This window comes from Polyodon spathula, chromosome 31 (assembly GCF_017654505.1).
Source record: "Polyodon spathula isolate WHYD16114869_AA chromosome 31, ASM1765450v1, whole genome shotgun sequence".
In the NCBI taxonomy this organism is placed as follows: Eukaryota; Metazoa; Chordata; class Actinopteri; order Acipenseriformes; family Polyodontidae; genus Polyodon; species Polyodon spathula.
In genome coordinates, this window is record NC_054564.1 from 8,088,007 (window position 1) to 8,114,847 (window position 26,841).

General features: G+C 49.8%; 3 protein-coding genes across 8 annotated transcripts; 2 read left to right on the forward strand and 1 right to left on the reverse strand.

The window, feature by feature from the left end:
• Positions 1-3,297: 3,297 nt before the first annotated feature.
• On the reverse strand, positions 3,298-12,743 carry gatd3al (glutamine amidotransferase class 1 domain containing 3A, like). Its single transcript, XM_041233445.1, has 9 exons — positions 12,443-12,743; positions 11,803-11,855; positions 7,391-7,504; positions 6,531-6,559; positions 6,158-6,303; positions 5,395-5,474; positions 4,886-4,978; positions 4,226-4,391; positions 3,298-3,489 (listed from the first exon to the last, which is right to left on the reverse strand). The coding sequence occupies exons 1-9, from the start codon at positions 12,560-12,562 to the stop codon at positions 3,352-3,354; spliced, it is 939 nt and encodes a 312-aa protein (XP_041089379.1). The 5' UTR covers positions 12,563-12,743; the 3' UTR covers positions 3,298-3,351.
• Positions 12,744-14,037: 1,294 nt separating this feature from the next.
• Positions 14,038-20,524, forward strand: LOC121303006 (DNA replication complex GINS protein SLD5-like). Of its 3 annotated transcripts, none has more exons than XM_041233402.1 (9): positions 14,038-14,335; positions 14,480-14,590; positions 14,820-14,906; positions 15,590-15,703; positions 15,889-15,986; positions 16,119-16,207; positions 16,462-16,552; positions 17,795-17,899; positions 19,875-20,524. In XM_041233402.1, exons 2-8 carry the CDS (start codon positions 14,501-14,503, stop codon positions 17,889-17,891), a joined length of 666 nt encoding a protein of 221 aa, XP_041089336.1. In that variant the 5' UTR covers positions 14,038-14,335; positions 14,480-14,500; the 3' UTR covers positions 17,892-17,899; positions 19,875-20,524. The 3 variants fall into 3 exon arrangements, with proteins under 3 accessions (XP_041089336.1, XP_041089335.1, XP_041089334.1); XM_041233401.1 differs by having other exon boundaries at positions 14,039-14,270; XM_041233400.1 differs by lacking the exon at positions 14,038-14,335 and having other exon boundaries at positions 14,342-14,590.
• Positions 20,525-23,065: 2,541 nt separating this feature from the next.
• Positions 23,066-26,606, forward strand: LOC121303090 (protein phosphatase 1 regulatory subunit 3C-B-like). 4 transcript variants are annotated; one of them, XM_041233527.1, is made up of 3 exons: positions 23,070-23,635; positions 24,041-24,128; positions 25,628-26,606. In XM_041233527.1, exons 2-3 carry the CDS (start codon positions 24,115-24,117, stop codon positions 26,604-26,606), a joined length of 993 nt encoding a protein of 330 aa, XP_041089461.1. In that variant the 5' UTR covers positions 23,070-23,635; positions 24,041-24,114. The 4 variants fall into 4 exon arrangements, with proteins under 4 accessions (XP_041089463.1, XP_041089464.1, XP_041089461.1 ...); XM_041233528.1 differs by having other exon boundaries at positions 23,070-23,631; XM_041233529.1 differs by lacking the exon at positions 24,041-24,128 and having other exon boundaries at positions 23,066-23,635.
• Positions 26,607-26,841: the final 235 nt, after the last annotated feature.

Below are 26,841 nucleotides of genomic sequence, written 5' to 3' on the forward strand. Positions count from 1 at the left end.
AACTTTGTGGGGTGCTATTAAACTCGTCGGATGACTTGCTCACTAAAACAGTTTTAAAGAGGAGACGGTTATCTATTCAGAGATGCCAAGGTATTCACTAAGAGGTCTGAGTGAGGAACAACGAACAAAGTGAAAGGGCCATGGCACAGCCGGGACGCGCTCTGCTTGGGCAGCAGCCAAAAGGTTAAAGCTTCGAAAACGCCGCACGATATCTCATCAGCGCTAACCTGGTAAACCACCAGCTGTCAGCTGGAGCAGGTCCAGCCCCTGCTGGCCCGCTCCTCTCCATCACACAGCGGTAGCCAGACTCTCTGACTTCTCCCCAGCGTGAAAGGAAGCAGGCACAGGACAGCCAGCCAAGTTTTCAAAGGCACCGCTGATGGAAGCTGCTCAAGCTATTTGTCATTGGAGCCCCGTGCTGGGTGTGGAAGAATCTGCCCAGGGGAGCTTGTCGTTTTCTGGCAGGCACGCTGGGCTGTGGCCCCGCCCTGCAATCTCTCTCCACGGGGCTTCTGCAGCAGCGGCTAGCTCGACTCTCTTTCTGTTAATCTGCTGCTCGCTGCTGCACGCAGGGCTGCTGCCTGCCCATATGCTCAGTCTCTGTGGCAGGGAAAGACTACAGGGCCATCCCAACTAATCTGATGGTTCAAATCTGAGAGGGGAGGACACTTGCTGGCCATTTTTAACCCCTGTGCTGAAGTCTTTCCTTTAGTTTTTGATAGGAGGCATTTTACAAAAACTGAGAAACAACTTTAGCGGGCATGAATGATTGAGAGCCCTTGAATTATCATTTTTATATCCCTTATATATGAAGTTTGTACATGTATCACAGCCTGTGGGTATGCCTTATGAAGTCACCCGCTGATGTGTGATACTGTCGTCTATGTGTGCATGTCACGGATGGATCGTTTCACAATGAATAGGTGTTTGTAGGAGTTCCCATAATGAAAGAGGCTTTCTGCTTGTGTGTCTGTAGATCACACGTACATTTGCACACATCAGTGTGATTGTGATGCTTGCTAAGGACTAAGTCACTGAATAGAGTTTGACTGGCTGAGTGTCCACACTTGTATTATTAACACCAGCCTTATCTAGATACAGATTTTAAAAGGAATGCTTGTTTTTTCATATGGGATTTGTTTTAATGAACTATCTTCTCCGTGTTTGGATGAATATCCCCTGGGAGCTAGGTCTAGACAACCAAACTCATTTTACACTTGCCCTTGCAGTATCACTGCAATATCAGTTTTGAACACTTAACTTTCCAGCAAACTTTGCAATGCTTTAACCCAGAGTCCCCTCCACTTCACAGACTGAAGCTCAGCAGTGTAAGATGTGTAGTGTGGCATGAGCAACTGCTCGGCCCAGGATCCCGCCTTCTGGACCGACAGGAGCCTCCCTCGTTTGAGGTGCAACCTTCGACGTCGGTCAGAGGTCACAGGGCTGGGTGACAGAGGACCCCCCAGAAGGAAGATACGGTTGCAAAGGAGGTGGAGGAGAAGGACTTCCAGAGCAACTAGTGGAAGGTGAGCCTGGACTGTATAGGTCAATGAACCAATCAGATTAGCGTAGCGAGCTGAGCTCCGCCCTTAGCTCTGATTAAAGCATGGTTTCTATTGAGTTGTGTGGAGTTCTGTGTGTGGGTGAATGTTGCCTTAAATGCTATATTTATAATAGGGACGTCTTTCAGAGCGGCGCCCGCCTGGGTGCAGGCTGGCAGGTCGGCGTGCCTGTTTGATACCAGCGACCAGCCAGTTCAGCTCCCTGTGCCACTGAAATATCACTGAGCACGATCTGGGCTGCAGCGCTGGAAAGACCGGAAGACTGCTACTGACCATCTGGACTCTCAGAGTAGTTGCAGCCCTTGTGGGCATCACCCTAACCTAACTGTGTCACTTTGTAAACCAACGTGTAGCAGCCAGTCATTCCTTTGCCTTGTCTTTATTCCCCTCAGTTTAGTCTATTTCTGCCAGTAAAAAGCAGGGGTGAAAAAAAAGCCACTTTGTAATAATTTAAATGACGGCAACGTTTAGATGCCCTTTAATTCACTTCATTAAGGTTTTGTTTGCTTACCATTTCTGTAGCTTCAAATTGCAGTTAATCAAAGACTCAAGGAGATGCCTCTAATTACTCTAAACGTCTTTTCTGTGACTCTGTTGATGATTCTAAAAATGTCTGCTACTCTCCGCGGGATGCACCTGTGTACTCACAGTCCCTTTGAGCGAGTCTGCGGGAGAGAGGAGAGGAGAAGTCTTATTTCTGTTTTAATTAAGAATTAGCAAACGGCATTGCTTGCTGTGTAAGCCTCCCCATTGTTAAAGCCTCAGTCCTTGTTCTGAGAGCCTGTGGGATGTAGTCTCATCAGACCGCTATGGGCACACGCTAGGTCAGCCTTCTTGCGCTTGCCTGTGCGTTCTGCTTTATCACCCTTCTCCTACACACCTGTGTTCATTTAACCCTTGGAAGACAGTGGGCTGACGTGTTGTTGCTACAGCACTCTCAGACCGCTCCCCTGCACAGCACGCACTCTCACAATTGTCCTATAGAGTTTTTAAACAACGCTTTGCAAGGCTGTGTTTAAAACTACCGCTGTTCCCTGCAGAAACGGCACAGCTGGAGAAAGGAAGAGGATGCTTCCTGGACTTGAAGATGCGATTAATAACCCCCTACTGCCTCAAGGACATCTACAGCTCCGGCTCAAAGTTTGCCATCACCCTGTAGAATGAACTTGTGCTTCATGAAGGCGAATGAAACCTGCCGAATAATGTCACTCTAGCCTATTGAACTGCACACCACTTTCCAAATCTTTAAAATAAATCAAAATTAAGTTCTTATTGTTTTAATGATCCTAAGATTCTAGGTGATGCAGAACTTTTGGCCAGAGGTTTCATTGGACCACAGAGTGACGTGGTTTGATAATACAGAGATACTGAGAGAAACAGTAAGTTTTGACTAGTTTTCTACTGTTGAACTGCACAACGACGCGAGTCCCAGTGATAATCATTCTGAAACCCGATCCTTTAGGGGTGACAACCGTACAGACCTGTCACCATCCCTGACAAACACCGACTTGACAGCCTTTAACAACCTTCTGATTATTGAGAACAGGGGCTTTTATAGAGGACTGATGTGCCTTCGCTCCCCAGTGAGACCGGGGCAGGGGGGGTGACTCTTCTTTAAATTCAGAACATTTTTCAGCAGCTGTACTCTCTTACAGTAACACTGCACACAGCTTGTTACACAAGAAGCATTGAAAAAAATCGAAATAAATCCACGGCACTCATTTAGTTTCCCGGTGGAAAGCAGTTTTATTGTGAGGGGTGTCCTGGTCCTGCCCGGGGCGTGGCCTCTCTACTTGGCGGTGGTCATGCGCATGACATGCTTCACCATGCTCCCAATGCCGTCGAAGATGTAGTGGTAGTGATAGTCAGTCTCCCACATGAAGGTAGGCGTGCTGACCACCTTGTTCTTCTCGTCCACGTGGGCCTCGTGCATCGCCCACTGTTAAGGAAATCTCTTTCTCGGCAACACCAACCCTCATAAACAAGCCTGGTGCACAATGCCAGGGTCTCACAACTCTGCCTGTCTGTCTGTCTGTCTGCATTGCCATTACAGTGCCCTGTCTGTCTGCATTGCCACTGCAGTGCCCACTGTCTGTCTGCATTGCCATTGCAGTGCCCCTGTCTGTCTGCATTGCCATTGCAGTGCCCCTGTCTGTCTGCATTGCCATTGCAGTGCCCCTGTCTGTCTGCATTGCCATTGCAGTGCCCTGTCTGTCTGCATTGCCATTGCAATGCCACTTTCTGTCTGTCTGTCTGTCTGCATTGCCATTACAGTGCCCTGTCTGTCTGCATTGCCACTGCAGTGCCCACTGTCTGTCTGCATTGCCATTGCAGTGCCCTGTCTGTCTGCATTGCCACTGCAGTGCCCACTGTCTGTCTGCATTGCCATTGCAGTGCCCCTGTCTGTCTGCATTGCCATTGCAGTGCCCCTGTCTGTCTGCATTGCCATTGCAGTGCCCCTGTCTGTCTGCATTGCCACTGCAGTGCCCCTGTCTGTCTGTCTGTGCATTGCTACTGAACACCATTTGGAAAAATACATAGTAGGCATAACATTGTTACCAGCCTGCCAGCTGCTCTTGTGCTACCCCTGCTCCTCAGTCTGTGGGTCTCCCTGTGCTCTGTGCTGTTTTGCGCTGCAGATGCCCTGGCTGTGTAAAGGATATGTAGGGCTCGCGGGTGGAGTGGCGGGCCCCCATGCTCTTCACCGCCTGCACCATGCTGGTGTATGGCCAGCGGCCCCAGCGGCTACTCTCGTCACGCTCCTGACCCATGGTGACCTCCAGGCTGGGCAGCACCCGACAGGCTAGGATCGGAGCCATGCAGGACAGCCTGGAGAGAGGGGAGAGGGGAGAGGGGAGGTAGAGATCAGAGCCAGGGACAGGACTCCCATCTTTAACAGCACCCCACAGACTCCCTCAATTCCTCTGAACAATGTCAAGCGTTTCCAGCTGGCAGACTGGGGAATGGTCTTTTTACTTATTCTGTTTCTCTCCAGATCACATATCTTTCTCTAGCTTTTTAAATGATCTTTTTAAAATTAAAACACCTGAAACGCCTCCTGCTCTGTGCTGATGGATCACATGTTATAATATCTGCTCCCGACATAGACCAGTTTCTATTAGACAGTTTACAATCAGCCTGCGGAAAATCCGTCAAAGAAAACAAGGTCTGTCCACAGCGCCACCTACTGACTGAAAACCCTGCTCTTTATTGATACTGTGACAAAAAAAAGTTCCTGTTTGGTACTTTTTGGCAGAGAGAAGGTGAAAGATGAGGTGGTGTTATTTTTTAATGAGAGTGTTCCTAGAGGGCGGGACTCTCACCCGATTGGTTTGCGGGAGCAGTGGAACTCCTTCATGATTCGCTCCACGTCGGGGTTGATCTTACATTCTTTCCCGTCGCTGCTGAAGGTCGACCTGAGTGCAGAAGAAACAATGACAGCGTCAGGAAAACATGGAAACACACGGAGCGGATCAGTGACCCGCGAGGAGGGAAACAGGACTCCCATTGCACAGCTGTGTGAGCCAGTCCAGGTTTTGACTTGAACAGGGCCTAGTTTAGAGTCCAGGTGTGTCCAGTGTCTGTACGCTCAGGTACAGTATTAAGATTATTTTCCACTATATGAAAAGAAATCTACTGCGGCAGCACTGCCCCCTAGTGTTGCTGAGCGGGTAGGACATTAGCTTGTTCATGCACAGCTATATCCTCTCTCTGTCAGTCTATATAGAGAGAGAGATTGAACTAAAGGTGTCAGGTTTTAGTGAAGCTGACAGCTTAAACGCGGGATCCTTCAAGAGACAGCTGGATATGCTTCCCAGCATTTCAGACTCACAGGTTCTTGGTGACCCCGTAGCCCCCTGGGAAGATGACGGCATCGAAGCTGCTCACATCGAGCTTGGAGAGATCCTGCACCTTCCCCCGCGCCAAACATAAGTGCCCTGACGATACGCACGCTAGGAAAGTGCACGATGCACGCAAGCACTACTGTACAGGCTCGTAAAGTCTAGGTCAATGCTAACAATGGGTCAACTGGATGTTTTATAACACAAAATTACAGCACTACACGTTTGTGTATAATGGGAACGTCACGCGAACTGCTAAGGGGGGTGAAAGTAAGCGGAATCTAGTGGAGAGACAACGACAGGAAGTGGTTTGGCTTATGTTCAAAAGTGGGCTAGCAGGGACCCTGGATGGGACAAGAGGAGAGTGCTGGAGTAGAGATGGGTTAAGTTTCAGGGGCTGCTGCCCGACCGGAATAGTGCCTAGGTTGGTGCAAGTTAGACGACGACCAAGACCCGTTGTCGCCCTTGCTCGCGGTAATCGCCCGAGTCCATATGTGACACATGACGCTTGTGTAACCTTCTTACTATCCACCGGACACAATGGGGCTGTGTTGTGGTGTACTTATGTCGTTTCACCTTGCTGCGTGCTCGGAACCCCTATCCCCCGGTGCGACACATGGGGACCTGTGTGGTGTCACTTAGTGTCGTTCACTTGCTTAGTGTCGCTGACATTCCCCTAGCGACACATGGGGACTGTGGTGGTATGTCCTTTAGTGGCGTTCACTGCTTCGTGTCTCTTGACCCTATCCCCACCGTCGACCCATGGGGGATGTGGGTGTACACTTTAGTGCCTCGCTTCACCACTTGCTTCGTGATCTGACCATACACCGGCGACACAATGTGGGACTGTGTGGTGTCACTTTTAGTGTCGGTTTCACCCTTGCCGTGCTCTCCTGACACTATCCCCCGCGACACATGGGGCGGTGGTGTCACTTAGGGCGTGTCACCTTGCTTAGTTGTCTCTGACCTATCCCCACGCGACACATGGTGCGGTCGTGTGGTGTCAACTCTAGTGTCGTTTCACCTCTGCTTAGTGTCTCTGATTCCATATTCCACCGCGACACATGGGGGGATGATGGGGGGTGTCAATTTAGTTGTCAGGTCACTTGGCTTTCGTGTATCTGACCTTTCTTCCGGCGACACAGGGTTGCGGGGCTGTGTACAGAATTACACACACGGCAAGCACGAAGCACAGAGACTGGGATAGGGGGCGCTGTGTACCCCTGACACACCACAGTGAAATCACAGCAAAGTGCGAAGCACAGAGACTGGGATAGGGGGCGCTGTGTACCCCTGACACACCACAGTGAAATCACAGCAAAGTGGAACGAAGCACAGAGACTGGGATAGGGGGCGCTGTGTACCCCTACACACCACAGTGAAATCACAGCAAAGTGGAACGAAGCACAGAGACTGGGATAGGGGGCGCTGTGTACCCCTGACACACCACAGTGAAATCACAGCAAAGTGGAACGAAGGAGACTGGGATAGGGGTCCCCTACACACCACAGTGATTAGCAAAGAACGAGCACAGAGACTAGGAGGAAGGCAGTCCCCTGACAGTCAAATAAACAGTATAGTACAGTATACCTGGGCATATTCTGCATGGTCATCTTAGTTTTGAAATGATGGTGCTTTTGTACTACTGTACAGGCTGTAAAACTACAATTGCAACAATTACAAATGCTTTAACACAAGATTACAGCACACACTTTGAAGCAGGTGGAAAGGCAAATCAGGAAAATAATTAATTGGAACCCCATATTAAAAAACGCCTTCCATGGAACTGCCCCTCCCTTCTCAGCTTCTCGTTATATATACACATAGTAAATCATATATATATAATAGTATATATATAGCATATATATATAAATATATATACCCTTTGCAGCTTGACGATTCCCACTTTCATTGCCTTTAGATTCACCTCTCTGTGCTTTCCTTCACCAACCGAATACAAGTTTCCCCGATCGTCCCGGGACCTACCTGTTCTCCCCGGACGCGGGCTGGCCTTTCACGTGATCCACCACGTGCATCTGCTGCTGGTTCGGGGCAAACAGCTGGAAACGAGCGCCATTGCGGCTCAGGTGATACACGGTGCTGCGACACATTGAAGAAAATGGGATAGGGGGCGCTGTGTACCCCTGACACACCACAGTGAAATCACAGCAAAGTGGAACGAAGCACAGAGACTGGGATAGGGGGCGCTGTGTACCCCCGACACACCACAGTGAAATCACAGCAAAGTGGAACGAAGCACAGAGACTGGGATAGGGGGCGCTGTGTACCCCCGACACACCACAGTGAAATCACAGCAAAGTGGAACGAAGCACAGAGACTGGGATAGGGGGCGCTGTGTACCCCTGACACACCACAGTGAAATCACAGCAAAGTGGAACGAAGCACAGAGACTGGGATAGGGGGCGCTGTGTACCCCTGACACACCACAGTGAAATCACAGCAAAGTGGAACGAAGCACAGAGACTGGGATAGGGGCCGCTGTGTACCCCTGACACACCACAGTGAAATCACAGCAAAGTGGAACGAAGCACAGAGACTGGGATAGGGGGCGCTGTGTACCCCCGACACACCACAGTGAAATCACAGCAAAGTGGAACGAAGCACAGAGACTGGGATAGGGGGCGCTGTGTACCCCTGACACACCACAGTGAAATCACAGCAAAGTGGAACGAAGCACAGAGACTGGGATAGGGGCCGCTGTGTACCCCTGACACACCACAGTGAAATCACAGCAAAGTGGAACGAAGCACAGAGACTGGGATAGGGGGCGCTGTGTACCCCTGACACACCACAGTGAAATCACAGCAAAGTGGAACGAAGCACAGAGACTGGGATAGGGGGCGCTGTGTACCCCTGACACACCACAGTGAAATCACAGCAAAGTGGAACGAAGCACAGAGACTGGGATAGGGGGCGCTGTGTACCCCTGACACACCACAGTGAAATCACAGCAAAGTGGAACGAAGCACAGAGACTGGGATAGGGGGCGCTGTGTACCCCTGACACACCACAGTGAAATCACAGCAAAGTGGAACGAAGCACAGAGACTGGGATAGGGGCCGCTGTGTACCCCTGACACACCACAGTGAAATCACAGCAAAGTGGAACGAAGCACAGAGACTGGGATAGGGGCCGCTGTGTACCCCTGACACACCACAGTGAAATCACAGCAAAGTGGAACGAAGCACAGAGACTGGGATAGGGGGCGCTGTGTACCCCTGACACACCACAGTGAAATCACAGCAAAGTGGAACGAAGCACAGAGACTGGGATAGGGGCCGCTGTGTACCCCTGACACACCACAGTGAAATCACAGCAAAGTGGAACGAAGCACAGAGACTGGGATAGGGGGCGCTGTGTACCCCTGACACACCACAGTGAAATCACAGCAAAGTGGAACGAAGCACAGAGACTGGGATAGGGGGCGCTGTGTACCCCTGACACACCACAGTGAAATCACAGCAAAGTGGAACGAAGCACAGAGACTGGGATAGGGGGCGCTGTGTACCCCTGACACACCACAGTGAAATCACAGCAAAGTGGAACGAAGCACAGAGACTGGGATAGGGGGCGCTGTGTACCCCTGACACACCACAGTGAAATCACAGCAAAGTGGAACGAAGCACAGAGACTGGGATAGGGGGCGCTGTGTACCCCTGACACACCACAGTGAAATCACAGCAAAGTGGAACGAAGCACAGAGACTGGGATAGGGGCCGCTGTGTACCCCTGACACACCACAGTGAAATCACAGCAAAGTGGAACGAAGCACAGAGACTGGGATAGGGGGCGCTGTGTACCCCTGACACACCACAGTGAAATCACAGCAAAGTGGAACGAAGCACAGAGACTGGGATAGGGGGCGCTGTGTACCCCTGACACACCACAGTGAAATCACAGCAAAGTGGAACGAAGCACAGAGACTGGGATAGGGGGCGCTGTGTACCCCTGACACACCACAGTGAAATCACAGCAAAGTGGAACGAAGCACAGAGACTGGGATAGGGGCCGCTGTGTACCCCTGACACACCACAGTGAAATCACAGCAAAGTGGAACGAAGCACAGAGACTGGGATAGGGGCCGCTGTGTACCCCTGACACACCACAGTGAAATCACAGCAAAGTGGAACGAAGCACAGAGACTGGGATAGGGGCCGCTGTGTACCCCTGACACACCACAGTGAAATCACAGCAAAGTGGAACGAAGCACAGAGACTGGGATAGGGGGCGCTGTGTACCCCTGACACACCACAGTGAAATCACAGCAAAGTGGAACGAAGCACAGAGACTGGGATAGGGGCCGCTGTGTACCCCTGACACACCACAGTGAAATCACAGCAAAGTGGAACGAAGCACAGAGACTGGGATAGGGGCCGCTGTGTACCCCTGACACACCACAGTGAAATCACAGCAAAGTGGAACGAAGCACAGAGACTGGGATAGGGGGCGCTGTGTACCCCTGACACACCACAGTGAAATCACAGCAAAGTGGAACGAAGCACAGAGACTGGGATAGGGGGCGCTGTGTACCCCTGACACACCACAGTGAAATCACAGCAAAGTGGAACGAAGCACAGAGACTGGGATAGGGGCCGCTGTGTACCCCTGACACACCACAGTGAAATCACAGCAAAGTGGAACGAAGCACAGAGACTGGGATAGGGGGCGCTGTGTACCCCTGACACACCACAGTGAAATCACAGCAAAGTGGAACGAAGCACAGAGACTGGGATAGGGGCCGCTGTGTACCCCTGACACACCACAGTGAAATCACAGCAAAGTGGAACGAAGCACAGAGACTGGGATAGGGGGCGCTGTGTACCCCTGACACACCACAGTGAAATCACAGCAAAGTGGAACGAAGCACAGAGACTGGGATAGGGGCCGCTGTGTACCCCTGACACACCACAGTGAAATCACAGCAAAGTGGAACGAAGCACAGAGACTGGGATAGGGGGCGCTGTGTACCCCTGACACACCACAGTGAAATCACAGCAAAGTGGAACGAAGCACAGAGACTGGGATAGGGGGCGCTGTGTACCCCTGACACACCACAGTGAAATCACAGCAAAGTGGAACGAAGCACAGAGACTGGGATAGGGGGCGCTGTGTACCCCTGACACACCACAGTGAAATCACAGCAAAGTGGAACGAAGCACAGAGACTGGGATAGGGGGCGCTGTGTACCCCTGACACACCACAGTGAAATCACAGCAAAGTGGAACGAAGCACAGAGACTGGGATAGGGGCCGCTGTGTACCCCTGACACACCACAGTGAAATCACAGCAAAGTGGAACGAAGCACAGAGACTGGGATAGGGGCCGCTGTGTACCCCTGACACACCACAGTGAAATCACAGCAAAGTGGAACGAAGCACAGAGACTGGGATAGGGGGCGCTGTGTACCCCTGACACACCACAGTGAAATCACAGCAAAGTGGAACGAAGCACAGAGACTGGGATAGGGGGCGCTGTGTACCCCTGACACACCACAGTGAAATCACAGCAAAGTGGAACGAAGCACAGAGACTGGGATAGGGGGCGCTGTGTACCCCTGACACACCACAGTGAAATCACAGCAAAGTGGAACGAAGCACAGAGACTGGGATAGGGGCCGCTGTGTACCCCTGACACACCACAGTGAAATCACAGCAAAGTGGAACGAAGCACAGAGACTGGGATAGGGGGCGCTGTGTACCCCTGACACACCACAGTGAAATCACAGCAAAGTGGAACGAAGCACAGAGACTGGGATAGGGGGCGCTGTGTACCCCTGACACACCACAGTGAAATCACAGCAAAGTGGAACGAAGCACAGAGACTGGGATAGGGGGCGCTGTGTACCCCTGACACACCACAGTGAAATCACAGCAAAGTGGAACGAAGCACAGAGACTGGGATAGGGGGCGCTGTGTACCCCTGACACACCACAGTGAAATCACAGCAAAGTGGAACGAAGCACAGAGACTGGGATAGGGGGCGCTGTGTACCCCTGACACACCACAGTGAAATCACAGCAAAGTGGAACGAAGCACAGAGACTGGGATAGGGGGCGCTGTGTACCCCTGACACACCACAGTGAAATCACAGCAAAGTGGAACGAAGCACAGAGACTGGGATAGGGGGCGCTGTGTACCCCTGACACACCACAGTGAAATCACAGCAAAGTGGAACGAAGCACAGAGACTGGGATAGGGGGCGCTGTGTACCCCTGACACACCACAGTGAAATCACAGCAAAGTGGAACGAAGCACAGAGACTGGGATAGGGGGCAGAGAGCGCGACTGTATATTGGTCTATAGGAAAGAGATCTCCACTCTCAACATTGCAGAGCTGTATAGAGGTCTATAGGAAAGATAACTCCGCTCAGTACTCACTATGCAGCTTCATGGATATCAGTCCCATCCCACCATCCACACCCAGAAAACACCTGCAAGGAAACACAATGCACTCTCTGTAATACACACAGGCAAACAAATACAGAACTACTGACATCAGACATCCATTTCCCCCCTAAAAAAGTCAGCAATGGTCACTTCCCAGACTGGTACGACACTGAAAATGGCAGTGCCCATTTAAATAATAACCAGTGCAGGAACACACAGAGGGTGGTAACAATCTCCCAGTACCTAGAAATATGCATGCAAAAATCAAGCTGATTGGAGTATAGCCTATTGCAATAGGAAAAGTGTACAGCAGGCTAGGAGTGTGTGATCAGAGTCTGGGGAAGATTATGATGTGCACCAGGCAGAGGGCGGCAGGCAGACGGCTGGACATACAGAAGGATGAACCTGGATTATAAGAGAGGGTTCTCAGTTCACCCCGGGGAGCCTCGGAGTAGCCCGCAGACCCAAGCGAATGAGCCACAGTGATGATCATCATTCACCTTTGAGACCCCTGAGAGTCAAAGAGCCGATCTGTGCAGTGCACCACATACAGGCATTGCTAAAACTAACAAAGGAAAGGATTACAGTATACAGCAACACATACATCTTAAACCTGCTCTCCCACACTTACCACAGAGATGCTGGTGTTCCCCCAGTTGCCCCAGTCCCCTGAGTGGTGAGTGAGGCAGACTGGCTGTTTGGTCAGGACGGCCGCCACCTGTTTTACCAACAGTGCCCGTGATGCCAGCATTGTGACTGGGATTCTCGTTCTATACAACCTGCAAGGTGTGCGCCTCGCCTCTCTCGGGTCTCCATGCCCCCGGGGGTATTTATCTGCCTCTGTCCACCTCACGTCATCATTAAACTCATTTTCTGAGCTACTGAATTACCGTTCTCAAGCGAACCTTAACCTTTCAATGCGCAGCTAAATATGCCACTAAGACACAGCAGAGATCCTGTTAGGAGGTATTAGATAATCCACCAGGTCATATGTTGGATTAGACTTTGCATTCATGAAAGAAAACGTCATATGTGGGCTTTGCATTCATGAAAGAAAACCATGATAATTACCAAGATAAAAAGGCGTGTTCGAGGGCTGCGGGCATTGCATTGCGGATCTGTTCAATACGCGCACATGCGGTGTGCAGTAAAAAGATTGGCCAGCAGGGGGGCGTTTCCCAGGTGACCTCTGTAAATTGTTTAATCAGGTGCTGTCATTTTGATAACGTATGCATTCAAACGGACCCCGTACCCTTCTGCGACAGTGACTGATTCATGGTGCTCAAGGCTATTACTCCAGATCGACAGCAGCGATAGAGAGGCAAGGCGGCCGAGTCATCTGAGCTCTTCCGCTCCTGATCCTCTTTGAGGGAGTAAGCAGGTTTGAATTAGCACCTGCGTCTGGCTGCCCTTCCCTGCAGCTCAGTGTCTAGCAAGGGCACCGACAGCTTACTGCATCTGTCCATCTGTCAAAGCGCCTATACCAGTTTGGTATTAACACTGTGTTACCGAAGTTATTGAGAACATTGGATTGTGGGAAGACGGGGAGTCTGGACAGTGTGTCGCATTGTTGCATGCACAGCTATCTGGAGAGTCGCCGCGCCGATTAACCCTTTCCCTGCGAATTCCTATTCTATACCGTTCTGTACAGGCATGAGCGTGTTTATCATGCTGATGGTTTAATTTGGGGATTACAACATGGGGAGGGTATGTTATTTTACCATATTTGGACTGGCATTGTTCTCCAGTCTGCATTCTCGTACAAGCTGGCAAGATTGAAATCCTATTATTATTATTATTATTATTATTATTATTATTATTATTATTATTATTATTATTATTATTATTATTATGTTTCTAACTGCCCTCTGGGTGACTGTTTCTTTCCTGTGGGGAATGCAAGGGGCAGGAGAGCGCATGCAGATACGCACTGCCTCCGTGATCCAACAAGACATAGGGACTGATTGAGGAGGCGTAACCGGGGTTTAACCAGGCTGACCCGGGGAGACTGGATTGGGTAAATCGCTGCTTAGCGGGGTTTAGCCATTGAGACCCGACAGAGCTCATCTCAGCTGATCTGCCACTGAGAGTTTACTTAGAACCTTGAATCGTGTGTGTGTGTGTGTGTGTGTGTGTGTGTGTGTGTGTGTGTGTGTGCAGCGCCGCCCACAGGACAAGGCTCAGAAGTCATGCGTTTCCCTCACCCGCAATAACGTGGGGACTTGCCACAACCAAGATGGCGCAAATCTGCAGTCACCCCCCCACTCTGGGGGCGGGTTAAAGTCGGTGACGTCACCACGGGGCGCGGAAGGCGGTGACGCTCGCTTGGGGATGGCGGGAGATTCAGGGCGTGGGTTGGGTTGTGTTTATTTCGCTTTTTAAATATTGTTGTTCGGAGCGCAATTGAAATATCGTGAAACAGTTAGGGGATGCGGCTGTTTTGCTTATCAGGCAAGATAGTAAGCAAAAAGTTGCAATAGCCGAGGAAATATCACATATAATACAATTTTATAAACCTCGGCAGGTAAGAGAGAAAAAAGTCACGGTTTTTCTTTATTCACTTGCAATACGTTTTAAATATGTTTGATAAAGCAAGATTTGGAGTTTTCGGTGCTGATTAATATTTGAATAGGCGTCTGTGTTTATTAATACTGATCGTTGGTATTAGTTATACTGGTGCTGACTGGCGATGGCGGACTCTCTGGCCGAGATGAGCCACAGTGAGGACGAGACTCAGGAGGAGATGACCCCGGCGGAGCTCGTTACTAGACTGGAGGAGGTGAGGCGCTGCTCATACTGGAAAGCTGGCTCTCAGTGGGCCAGCAGTGCTTACAGAAAGGGGCTTGTGTGTTACCAGGAGGCTCCGGGTTCAACTCCAGCCAGTCGCTGTGTGGGACCCCGAGCGCGTCACTGAACCTGCTTGTGCTCCGTCCTTCGGATGAGACGCAAATAGGTCCTATTGGAAGTGACCCTGCATTAAAAACATTTTTTTTCCCCATCTTGCACAGATCTGGTTAAACGAGAAGTTCTCCCCTGAGCTCTTGGAAAATAAATCCGAGATCGTGGAGTGTGTGATGGAGCAGCTGAACCACATGGTAACGAGGCTGGCTGGCTGGTTTGTTTGTGTTTAAACCTGAAATGCCTGACAAGCTGCTGAATGCGTTACTAATGTGTTGCCAGAAGGCACAGGGCTGTTGGTCCCAGTGCAGTAACTTCACGTGTTCCTCCAGCTGCTGCTTTCCCTATGCGGGTGTAAATCGCAACAGTGTTTAAAGCTCCAAGCATAAATATTTGAGAAGTATTTTCCACAGGCCCGTCAAGGCTGTAGGCATGCAGTCTTAGTAAATAATGCAGCAATTTATAATCTGAAAAAAAGGGTTTCTAATTGATCGCTAATTATTTTATAAATTTTAATCTCTCCTTGAAAAAAATGTGAAAAGTTTAGGAAATGAGCCAGAATCTAACACCCCAAGCTCTCTCTCTCTCTCTTTTATCGCTCTGCCTCTCTCTCTTTCCTCTCCCTTTCTCTTTTGCCATCCCTCTCCCTCCCTTGCTCCATCTCTTTCTCCTTCCGTTGCCCATCCTCTCCATCTCTGCCTCCTTCATCTCTGTTATCCTGTCCTCTTTTCCTTCATCTCATTTCTCTTATCCTGTCCATCTCTCGTTTTTCCTCTCTGTGTTTCACTCTCGTTTATCCTCTCTCTCTCTCTCTCTGTCTCTTTCTCTATTGTTTCTCTCGTTTATCCTCAATCTCTCTCCCCGTGGCGTCGCTCCTCAGGAGGAGAATCTCCAGCGAGTGAAGGGTGTGGATCTGCGAGCGGGTGTGCACCGCATGGAGACGGAGAGGATCCGCTACGTGCTGAGCAGCTACCTCCGCTCCCGGCTTCAGAAGGTGAGGAAGCTGCCGCTCCCTCCGAGGGGCCTGGGGTACAAACCCGGCTCCAATTCAGCGCCAGCATTTCGGGGGTCGTCAGTGCCACCCACACGCTGTGCTGGCAAAGTTTTTGTGCAGGAAAACTAGAAATGCAAAATCTGCAGAGTGGTCGTGCCGCCTCAGTTTCAGGTTGTCGTTTTGAGATTGAGAAGTATTTTCCCCACATCTTGGAGAAGGAGAAATCTCGTGCCGAAGGGGACCCGTCCCGTCTGTCTCCAGAGGAATTCGCGTTTGCAAAAGAGAGAGGCGCCCATCTAATTTGTCTGGAACACAAAAAGCATTTACACAGTGCCCCCCTGTGTGGTTTTCTTGAGTGTTAACAGCAGTGGATTGGTAGAGCCAGGCTCGCTCTCACCTTGTTTCCCTGTCACAGGTACCTGGCCAACACAGAGACCTACCTGAAGAGCGTGGCGCTGAAGCACATGCCCCCCAACCTGCAAGCTGTGGACCTGGGCAAATCGGGTGAGGATTCATTTCAACCACGGGTTTTCAGTCACTCGGAATTTCAGCTCACTAAGCCCCTGCTTCCAGGTGCCGTACAGTTTGATGTTGTAGGAGGCTGAGCAGCAGTGAGGCTTTCTAATTCACTATGCTTTCTTCTCTGGGGGTTTGGGGGTCTCTTAACTGGTCATTCAGCCTGTATCACACACTAGTCAGTCTGCGTAGAGTGGGCCTGCTCTTCCTGTGGTAAAGCCCTGTGTTCCCCCTCCCTCTAGTGCTGAAGCCCAATCTGGACTCCTTTGTGTTCCTGCGGGTGAAGCAGAGGCAGGACAATATCCTGGTGGAGCCGGAGACAGACGAGCAGAGGTGAGGCAGTAATCCCAGCTCTCCCAGAGCAAGGGCAGGCGCTTCACACTGCAGCACAGGGGCACTGAGAAGGGGGCTGCACTTTGCATGAGCAGCTGTTTAAAAGAATGCTTTTATGAAGAGGGTCAGTCTTCAGGAAAGTGTTCTGGACTGATGCTGGCTTCCTCGTGTTTTATGCATAGCCAAATCAAATAAATAATAATAATTAAAAACTTCAATAAAGCTGCATTATTTCAGAAAGAATAACCCAATACACCACATTAGAAATAAACAACTCAGATATATCTATTTTTTTCCTCTGAAATGACAGTTGAGTAAATAGCCCTGAGAATCTACACCAAAATCTTTGGATAACTTCATGCTTTGTGAGTAGGGTCCCGTGTGTATGAAGCTGGTTGTTGAGATTTCATACCTGACAGTTACAGCAGGTGGCGCTGTTGCTTAACAACTCCCAGAGTGGGTGGAGGATCTCAAGGCAATTCCTCTCCCAGCTTTAAACGCTTCAGTCATGAATCCAGGACTGCAGGACGTCAAGCAGACTGCTTTTTAATATGGAAGATTTTGCATCGTTCTGGTTAGCTCGTGCGGGCCCTGTCTGTTCATTTCCGTTAAGCAATGGTATAATAAGAGACTGAAGGCGTATTTCAGAGAAGATTGTATTGATGAAAGCGCACAGACCATTTTCCTGAAGTCTTAGTTGCTGTCTCCCCAGTGATTTCACCTCGGATATTTTGACGTGCCGCACTCAAGCATGTTTGCTGTGGCCGTGACTCCCAAGTTGATGTTTCAAGTGAAATGTGACACTCTGCCATGCACTCAGCTCAACAGATTGAATGTTGAGCAATATTTATTTTGACTGGATGAGCACATCCTGCACAACACTGTGGCTTTTATTTATTCAAAGCAAACACTTCTGCTCCACATTGACTCTGGGGGGGGGTCCAAGGTCTCTGTTGGCCTGCCAGCGCTTGGCCTCTGCTGTGCCAGGACTCTTGCATGTATAGCGGGCTGCTCACGCTGTTTGCATTGGCAGTAGAGGGCATCATGAAATCCACACCCCTCTTCCTTGATAACCATAAGTGAAACACTTCTACTGGAGAACACTAATAATAGAGAAGCCCGCTGTGGGAGAGCAAGTGAAAACAATGTTAACAGCAGGTAGCAACATCATGCAATGCTGATGTGATGGGGGAGAGTGCAGACCCCTGCCCTGCCCTCACTGTCTCTTGTCTTCTTCCCCAGGGAGTACGCCATTGATTTGGAGGAGGGATCCCAGCACCTGATGCGCTACCGCACCATAGCACCCCTAGTGGCCAGTGGAGCTGTGCAGCTCATTTAGGAGAGCAGGTAAGATAGCTGAGGAGGCAAAGTTAGTTCTCGTCATGACCCGTTCATTTAAGAAAGCATGCGTGTCTTAACCTTCGAATGAACTCCTCTGCAGTGAAGACGCTTGAATGTCACTGAGGGGGGTGACACAGGAAAAACCCTTTTATGAAAACGTTATCGTATCTTTAATAATGAGAGAGTGTCTCCTTTCTCAAACGGCACGGGGGTTATTTTGCTCGATATATTTATACCGTAAGAGTTATACTTTTGTTTCCCAACTAATGCCGAACCTTATATGGATGTTGGTTTAAATTTTGAAAGGATATTGAAAGCTGAAAACCCTGCAGCAGCTGTGAGAAACAAAGCCCCCTGTTGTGTGTGGCTCTGCAGCAGCTCTAGCTGTGAGAAACAAAGCCCCCTGTTGTGTGTGGCTCTGCAGCAGCTCTAGCTGTGAGAAACAAAGCCCCCTGTTGTGTGTGGCTCTGCAGCAGCTCTAGCTGTGAGAAACAAAGCCCCCTGTTGTGTGTGGCTCTGCAGCAGCTCTAGCTGTGAGAAACAAAGCCCCCTGTTGTGTGTGGCTCTGCAGCAGCTCTAGCTGTGAGAAACAAAGCCCCCTGTTGTGTGTGGCCCTGCAGCAGCTCTAGCTGTGAGAAACAAAGCCCCCTGTTGTGTGTGTGGCCCTGCAGTTGAGTTCAGTGAGCTGTCGTAATGTTGTTATTCGCTCAGCTCCTGGACTCCGTGACCCTTCATATCTTGCCATTGATCCTTCTATCAGGCTACTCTGGTTGAAAATATCTATACAGGCGGTCAGTTGAGTGTGTTTTTATTGATCGGTTTCTGACCTTTTCAGTTCTGATTTGGTTGACCGTCAGCCCGATTGAAGGTTTTTAAACCTGACATCAGACCGCAGACTCGGTTGCTTCAGGTCTAAAAGCTACCAGCCTGTGTCTCAGGATCCACTCTCAGGGCTGGTAATAAGACTCCCATTCCATAGTCGTTTGAGCCATTCCTGGTTTTACTGTGAGTTTTGAATAAGACACACCTGAGCTTGTTGTCTGTACACACTGGGGCTAATCAGGCTGGTAGTGAAACCTGGACTGGGTGACCTGCTCTGCAGTCAGTCTGATTTCACTGGCTGAGGGCGGAGATATTATTTCAGTTTTTAGTAAAATTGCATGTATTTTCAATATAAAACCCTGCTTAGCTGTTCTGTTATTTGCAGTAAATAGATGTTTTTAAAGAGAAGGCTGTTCTCTGTTTAGTGAGTGAGGTGTCTTTGAGTGCAGAGGGCTCAGCCTGTCCTGTCAGTTGCTGCCCCAGTAGACTTTGCAGTACAGATCAGTTCTTTCAGTGTTAGTTGATTCTTTATAAATGCAAATGTATATTCAGTTCTATACAATGGTCATTACTCATCGCAGGAAGCAGGGTTTGATTGCTCACAGAGTATCTGGGAGGAGCAGCCAGGGTTTGATTGCTCACAGAGTATCTGGGAGGAACAGCCAGGGTTTGATTGCTCACAGTGTCTGGGAGGAGCAGCCAGGGTTTGATTGCTCACAGATCAGCTGCAGTTCCTTTCACTTGACCTGGGTGCCAGCACGGTGTGATCCCAGCTCTCCCTAGCAGGAGCTGGAGTTCGCTTTGGCAGGTGGAAGGTCTGATAACTAGCAGGTCGATAAGGTATAGTCCCCCAAGCTGTTTGTTTGACCATGAGGAGGTTATTTACTGAAATTGCATCATTGCCCCCCCCCCCCCCCCCCTCCCCTTTTCACAAATGAATAATAAAAGAAGTACAGGGCTCCCTTTTAGTATTTCACTAGCTGACTAACACATCAAGAAAAGTCGTGAAGGGAGGATTCTGTAAAGAGTGTTTATCGAACTATATTAGTACATTAGAAAAGGTGGAAATAACCCCTGTTCATTCTGGTGATGAGTTCTGAGACTGTGTTGGTCCATGTTACATCCCTCTCATCTCTCTTCCTCTCTCTGTTTCTTCCAGTGTTGCCGGCTCAGTGCTTGAAAAGCTTTCTCTACTGCCTCGTTTCCAAAGAGCTTCCTGAACACACAGCAAACAATCTGGGGACAAAACCGGGTTGCTTTCTGAGTTTGCAGCCGCTTCTTCTGCAAAGACACGGCTTCTAATGATCTCCGTATCCCCCGGTTTCCAGAGGAGGCCAGGCTGATCGTCGACACGTTGACGAGAGGAGTGGCCCCCGTGGCTGTGTAAACCTGCGTGCCGTTTTGTTTTATTTTCAGTGTCTGCGAATGGTTGGACACAGCCAGGCAATATCTCAGCAAAGCTCCACTCCTAAACCCTGCTCCGCGGAGCCGGCTCCCCTCCACCCCGTCCCTCTCGCTGGCTGTGGTGCTTTTCTGACTAGGACTAAGCCCAGACCATCCAACTCGTTTTGAGTTGTGCCCGAAGCCGAACCCAAGCCCACAGAGGCTGGTGCGTTAACCCACTGTGCCAGCTGCCCCTGCAAGCCTCAAACAGACAGGGACCCCCCTGATAGCCTTTCCAGACACTTTCACGCCGTGTCGTTTCAGCATCATCGCCAGAGAGCGGATTCAGCAGCACTTTCAATTCCTACTGAAAGCTGTAAGAGATGTCTTGTAATAAAGGTCCTGTTCAGCGGGGAGTCTGTTAGAGTTCGGTGTCTGGAGTAAATGTGACGGGTTTGTTGTTGGGATTGTAAACATCTGCCTGGGTCTGGTTGCCCATCTTACAGCACAGTCATTTCTGCAGTAACAGAAGGCTGTGTGTGTGAATGCACGGGAGGTCCTGTTTTAGCCTGGGCAGGGGTGTTGGTGCTCTCACTGTCCATACTCTCATGCTGGTTTCTGCAGATTAATGTCAGTTTGCTCTGCTCAGCGGGTCCAGTAAGAGAGGCTGCAGCTTTCCCCACAGCTAGTGCTTGCGTTGAGAGTGTGTGCCTGGCTGAAGTGGGAGCAGTCGGTGCTAAGGGTTCAGCGAGTTTATTTCTCGGCTCCAGTGGCAGGCAGGGGAAAGAATGCATCCCATTCCTTCACTGCTGCTCGTTGCAACCTTACCCCTCCCCAACCCAGGCCCACTGATTTAAGAACGTAGTTTGCAAACGAGAGGGGGCCATTCAGCCTGTCTTGCTTGTTTGGTCGTTAGCAGCTTATTGGTCTTAGAATCTCACCAAGCAGGTTCTTGAAGAGATTCTGGGACGTTAGAGTGTGTTTCAGTATGTGGATGGGTGTGTTTCTGTCATTCCAGAGAGCCAGTTCCCCTTGGGGGGGTTATTGTTACACAAGCCAGTCTGTCTGATATATTGGCAGAGCACGCAGATGCAAGCCCCATGACGTTTTTATTATGCGGGAGGTTTTCCTGCAGAGCGCTGTGCTCGGAGCTGCTGACACGTGTTTCCAGGTTTTCAGACGGGTGAACTGTCCCAGACCTTCTTCGACAGCTCCAAGAATAGATGGCTGAATGGCCTCCTTTCGATTGTAAACTTTATGTTCTGCAGATTGCTGTAAATAAATACACTTCAAATGAAAGAGCACTGATTACACTGTGTAACACAATTTTTGTTCCTGGGTAGTAAGTGTTATTTCCTAATTGCTTATGCCTCAAAAGTATAGAAAATGGCTATTATTCCCCACAGACTTTGCTTTTGTGACCAGGACAGTGATATTTCAAAATATCACTATTTCCAATGGGAAAATGGGCAGATGTGTGTCTTTTCGTTCACATAAAGTCAGAAAACAACATGAATCCAAATTAACATGTATTTATACTAAAGTCATACAAAAATGACTACAAAAGATTTATAAGTGAGTAGTTTTTTGAGATTTACGATTAGACTGTAAATACAGTATAATCGTAAATCTCGAAAAACTACTCACTGTAAATACAGTATAACCGTAAATCTCGAAAAACTACTAATTTCTAAATCTTTTGTAGTGTGTTATCTGAGGTGGCACATAAATCACTTTCATATGCATTTCAAGGAGATGCTGTTTGAACCACTGCTCAATTCCTTGTAGAATAAACTCCATTCCTCAAACAATTCCCATGAAGCTCACGTAGGGATGCGTAGAGGTGCAATGCAAGGAGAGTGTAGGGCTGGGGGTCTGGCTGTGTGTTGTGTGTTTATACCGTTGTAACAAGTGAAGATAGACCAACACTAGCACTGCCAGGACACGAGAAGAAGGAGGCTTGCGCCTTTGAGGTGGCGAGGGACTTCATATAATCCGATCTTCTCAAAACAGCGTCAGTGACGTCACTTTCATACTCGCAGGCGCTCAGACTGCGTTAACTAAATTACTGTGAGTGGATTAATCTGTATAGACAGACGGCTTGACCTGGTTGAGCTGGATTGCCCATAATACAGCAGCAGCGACTGTCAGACCAAATCGTGTTTATCTTTTAACACAGCGCGCAATCGCCCTTCATCCAAGAACACAAGGATAAAGGGCCAAGCCGCTTTGAAATTTCCAGAGCTATAAAGTCACGTAGTGCTGTCCCTGCTTGACCTCCTGCAGATTGTGGATTGAGCAATCTCGTTTCTACTTTCAGCATTCCCATTGCAGGACGTGTGTGTGTGTGTGTGTTTAACCTAGCTGGAAACTTTCACAGTGTTATCCCAGTGTCTGAACCCTGACAGATTAAACATTTACAGATATTACCAGCAATGGCAACACAATGGACTGGTGCAGCGGTCCTGACACGCCAGCACACTGACAGGGGAGCATGGGACTGCAGTGGATTACCAGCCCAGTGGACTGTGTGCTCATAGCATTGTGACACCAAAATATGTATATCTTAGGCAATAAGAGACAGGGTCAACTGAATATATAAATGTATACTTTTTTTTTAAAATTAAGTTTCACAATCAGAAGCGCTACACTGCGGGCCTTCCACTATGAGCAGCATTGATTCAGCCGGTGTGTGAAATATGCAATGTCACTGACAAGTAAAGACTGGAGACATTGCCTCTCAATACAGAACCATTGCACCGTCAGAGAACCAGAACGCAGGCTGCAAAGGCGTTCGTGTTACTAACTACATAACACAGACCTAACGCAGTATTGAAAAATATGGTGCAACGTGGGTTTGCATTAGACAGTCGCATTCATGTAACTGGTTGTAGAGAATACGATTGCGTGTCATACATATTGCAAAATATATGATCTGTTATGACAATATGCAATGAATACAAGAAAATCCATGATGCTTCAATACAGAGAAATGCATAATACAGTGGAAAGTGTATATCTATATACACAATACAGGGTGCGTGTTTGCATTGATAGATTGCATTTCTCCAATCGCCTAATGTTAAACTTCGCAACACGCCTGTCGATTTCATTCACTTGAGTAAATTGGTCCCGTTTTCTCACATGCGTCTGTCAATCAAATCCCTCCCCCCCCCCCCCCCCCCCCAAAATACTGCCCGGCGGTCACTCCGGTCCAGGGCAGAGCACTCCCCGATCACTCCACTGAGCCGCAGATCGGACCGCCTTCATTGGCCAGAGTCCCGGCGGAGGGAGCAGCCGATTGGCGGAGAGGTGAATTACACGTGAACAGAGTCCTCCAGCTGAGAGGCACCTTTAAAAAGTTTAAGCGGCGTGCAAGAACAATCGGGCTTTCAGTCTCAGAGCTGCGTTTCGGGTCAGCTCTGGAAACCACGTTTGTAAAAAATAGTTTCAGGGCAACTGCTGAAAACAGTAGGATGTTAATTCTATAAAGGCACCGAGACTAATTGCAGAACGGCGCGTTACTGTTCACTGTGAGTAAGTAGCGTTTTTTTGATTGCTTTGTTACAAAAGTTACTGTTTTTAAAAAAAAAAAAGTTTAAATCTTACGCGTGATAAGCTGCTGTACAAGATCAACAATGTAACGTTGCAGTCCTGTACCGCCGGACAGTCTGCATGGACTTCTGTACCCCCCCCAGGGGAGAACTGTGGGTTTGGTGCTGGGGAGAGGGGAGAGGGGAGAGGGGAGAGGGGAGAGGGGAGAGGGGGTAGCTTGCATACCACTGTATCATTTGGGTTTCGTCTGCTTCGTTTTAAGGGATTCGACGAAAACGTTGCAATCCTTTCACTATTCACAGTGAACTAAACCGATAGAAATCAGTTTCTTCGCGAGTCCGGACTCCCAGCTCTAACACCGTGTCGCTGTTTATTTTCTTTTAACAGTGCCCATGCCCCACTGCGCGTCATCGTAGCCCAGTTCAAGAGAGCCCTGCCGCCCTTCAAGAGTGCCCGCGGCTATGAGCTGCACGAAGTAAGTGCACTCGCAGTAACCAATCCTCGGGACCCGGGTGTCGGTACCGATACTGGTTCTGTGTGCTGGCAGTGGTGTGGGTTTGGACTGGTCTCTCGGCAGCCTGGAATGGGTGCTGCGGATTGCCAGCAGTTTATCAAAGCGTTTGGTCTGTGATGACGCCGGGTCACGTTGCCAGCAGTTTATCAATGCGTTTGGTCTGCGGTGACGCCGGGTCACGTCGCTGTATCAAGTGGTTTCCAGTTGCCCTGCGTCATCGACGGACTCCAATTAACGCCTAATAAATAACACAATTAAACGCAGCTTGCGTGACAACGATGTGTTTCATTGTAGGTGGGGGTAATCTAAAACGCAGCAATCGGGAGATGCGCCCCCAGTACGGGGCGGTCCTTTTGGGCATCAAGGAGTTAACCGTACCTTCCTTGATCCAAAAGTTAAAACATTTAGTGCCATAGTAGTTTAAAACGGTAATAAAGATTGTACTGGATGGCATATATGATACACACACACAGTGACCCACAAACGTGCTCAATGTGAATTCAAATTTCACCTGGCGTCCTCCACTGTTTAAATTATTTGAGACATCACTGGATAGTTTTGAAAATGAATTTCTACAGGATTGTTTGAGCAGCGTGCTCCTGCAGAGTTAATAACTCCCCTGGCTGCTGCTTTTATTTATTTAAACAGAGTCTGTAATTGCTGGTATTAAACACTGTAATCTAGAGTTTCATTGCCTCTGATTTTGTAGTCATTCCTGCAGAGTCACGCCTCCCTTATCAACGAGTCCAGTTGAGAGCTGGCGTGCACAGTGATCTCCGTACTGTAATCCTGCAGTGCTGTTGTTTTTAAATCTCATTTTCTTTTCAGTTCTGCTTCGGTTAATTCCCTCTCCTACGTAAGGCTCCTCTTCCTAATCGCTCTGACAAACCCTCCCCTTGTCTTCTGCACACACAGTCTCCTTGCTGCAGTGAGAACTGCTTCCCAGCCCCTTCTATAAAGAGTGTTCTCTATCTTCCTCCTCAGTGTAGAGCAGTTTCCTCCCCTGAAGAACTTCAGATACCTGTGTTCAATTTGCAAATGTTCCTCGTCAGGCTTTAAGAAAACCAAATACCCCCCCTTATAATTTCTAACCCTGAATTGTTTCCAGTGGGGTAATTACCCCACTTATACCACATCGCAGAATGCACCATTGCTCTCAAACTGTGTTTTTATTGTATGCAACAAGTTGTGTATAGGTTTAGAGTCACAAACTGCATCTGAAACCCGGACTGGCTCTGACTGCTGTGCAATGGGAGGAATGCTGGTTAGCTAGAGCAATGAGCAGGTACTGCCTGACTAATTGCCTCTTCCTCTCAGTTAATCTGCCACCCCTTTCTGGAAGTCAAGCTGGGGTACCCTCAATCTTAAATTCTACTGCATCTGCACCCGGTATTGCAAGGTGCTAGCTTCAGTCAAATGGGTTACTGTGTTTTAAGGCTTTTCCTCAATCTGTCCTCCAGAGTTGTGTTTGGTGGCTCCCCGGTCTCCTCGCCGATGACGCAGAGAGACCTGACCATGCGCCTCTGCCTGAGCCCGCCTCCTCCTCCCCTCTGCCACTTCCTGAGCTCCTACGAGGAGCTGCGTTCGGCGGGGGTCCCTTCTCTCAAGCCCCTGCGGCCGTGCCTCAACCCCAAGGCCGGCAGCCAGCAGCCCGGGGAGTGGATGGAGTCCCACAGCGGAATCGGGGGTGACGGCACCAGCACCAAGAAGAAGCGTGTGGTCTTCGCCGACTCAAAGGGGCTGTCCCTGACGGTCGTGCGATTCTTCTCCGAGCGTGAGGGCAGCTGCCTGGACCTGCGCCTGGAGAAGCGGGCGGGGCAGGCGAGGAGGGGCTGGGCACAGAGCCCCAGGCTCCAGGAGCGGCTGGAGCACCCGGGAAGGAGGTTCAGTCTGGGATTCCCGCAGCCCTCCGCCGACTACCTGGCCTTCCGCAACCAGCTCCAGCGGAACCTGGTACGCCTGGAGAACTGCTCCGTCAACGAGCGCTCCCTCAGCGGCACGGTCCGGGTCAAAAACGTGGGCTTCCACAAGGAGGTCCGCGTCCGCATCACCTTCGACTCCTGGCGCAGCCACCGGGACCTGCCCTGCTCCTACATGCACCAGACCTACGGGGAGGCCGACAGCGACTGCTTTGCCTTTGACATCCCCCTCCCCGCGCACCTGGACCCCCGGGAGCGCGTGGAGTTCTGCGTGTCCTTCTGCTCTGGCCCCCACACCGCGTGGGACAACAACGAGGGCATGAACTTCAGGGTCTTCTGCATGGGAGACCAGCAGCCCTCCACCCCCTTTTTGCCTCCCCCTTCCCCCAGGCCGCCCTGCAAGTCCCTGGACAAGCTCTCTGAGCTGGAGCCCCTCTCCAGCCCCAGGACTGCCTCGGAACTCCTGTTCTCTCAGTTCCAGAGCTGGGGGAGGCTTGAGAAGGTGGCACCGTACTGGTAGACGCATGCAGGAAGAGCATGTGGGTCTTCATGGGGAAGATTGCCTTACAAAACTGCCTTGCTTAGTTTCTTGTGCTGCTGTTGTACCTGGCTCCACCCATCCACTGAACACTGACACTATAGATATTTTTAAAGGAGTTTGTGGGGGAGGGTGCAGCAGAAGTCTGGAATCTATAGTTTTTTATCAGAACATTATCCTATTGGTTTTTGTGCTAATGCTGATTTATATTAAATGT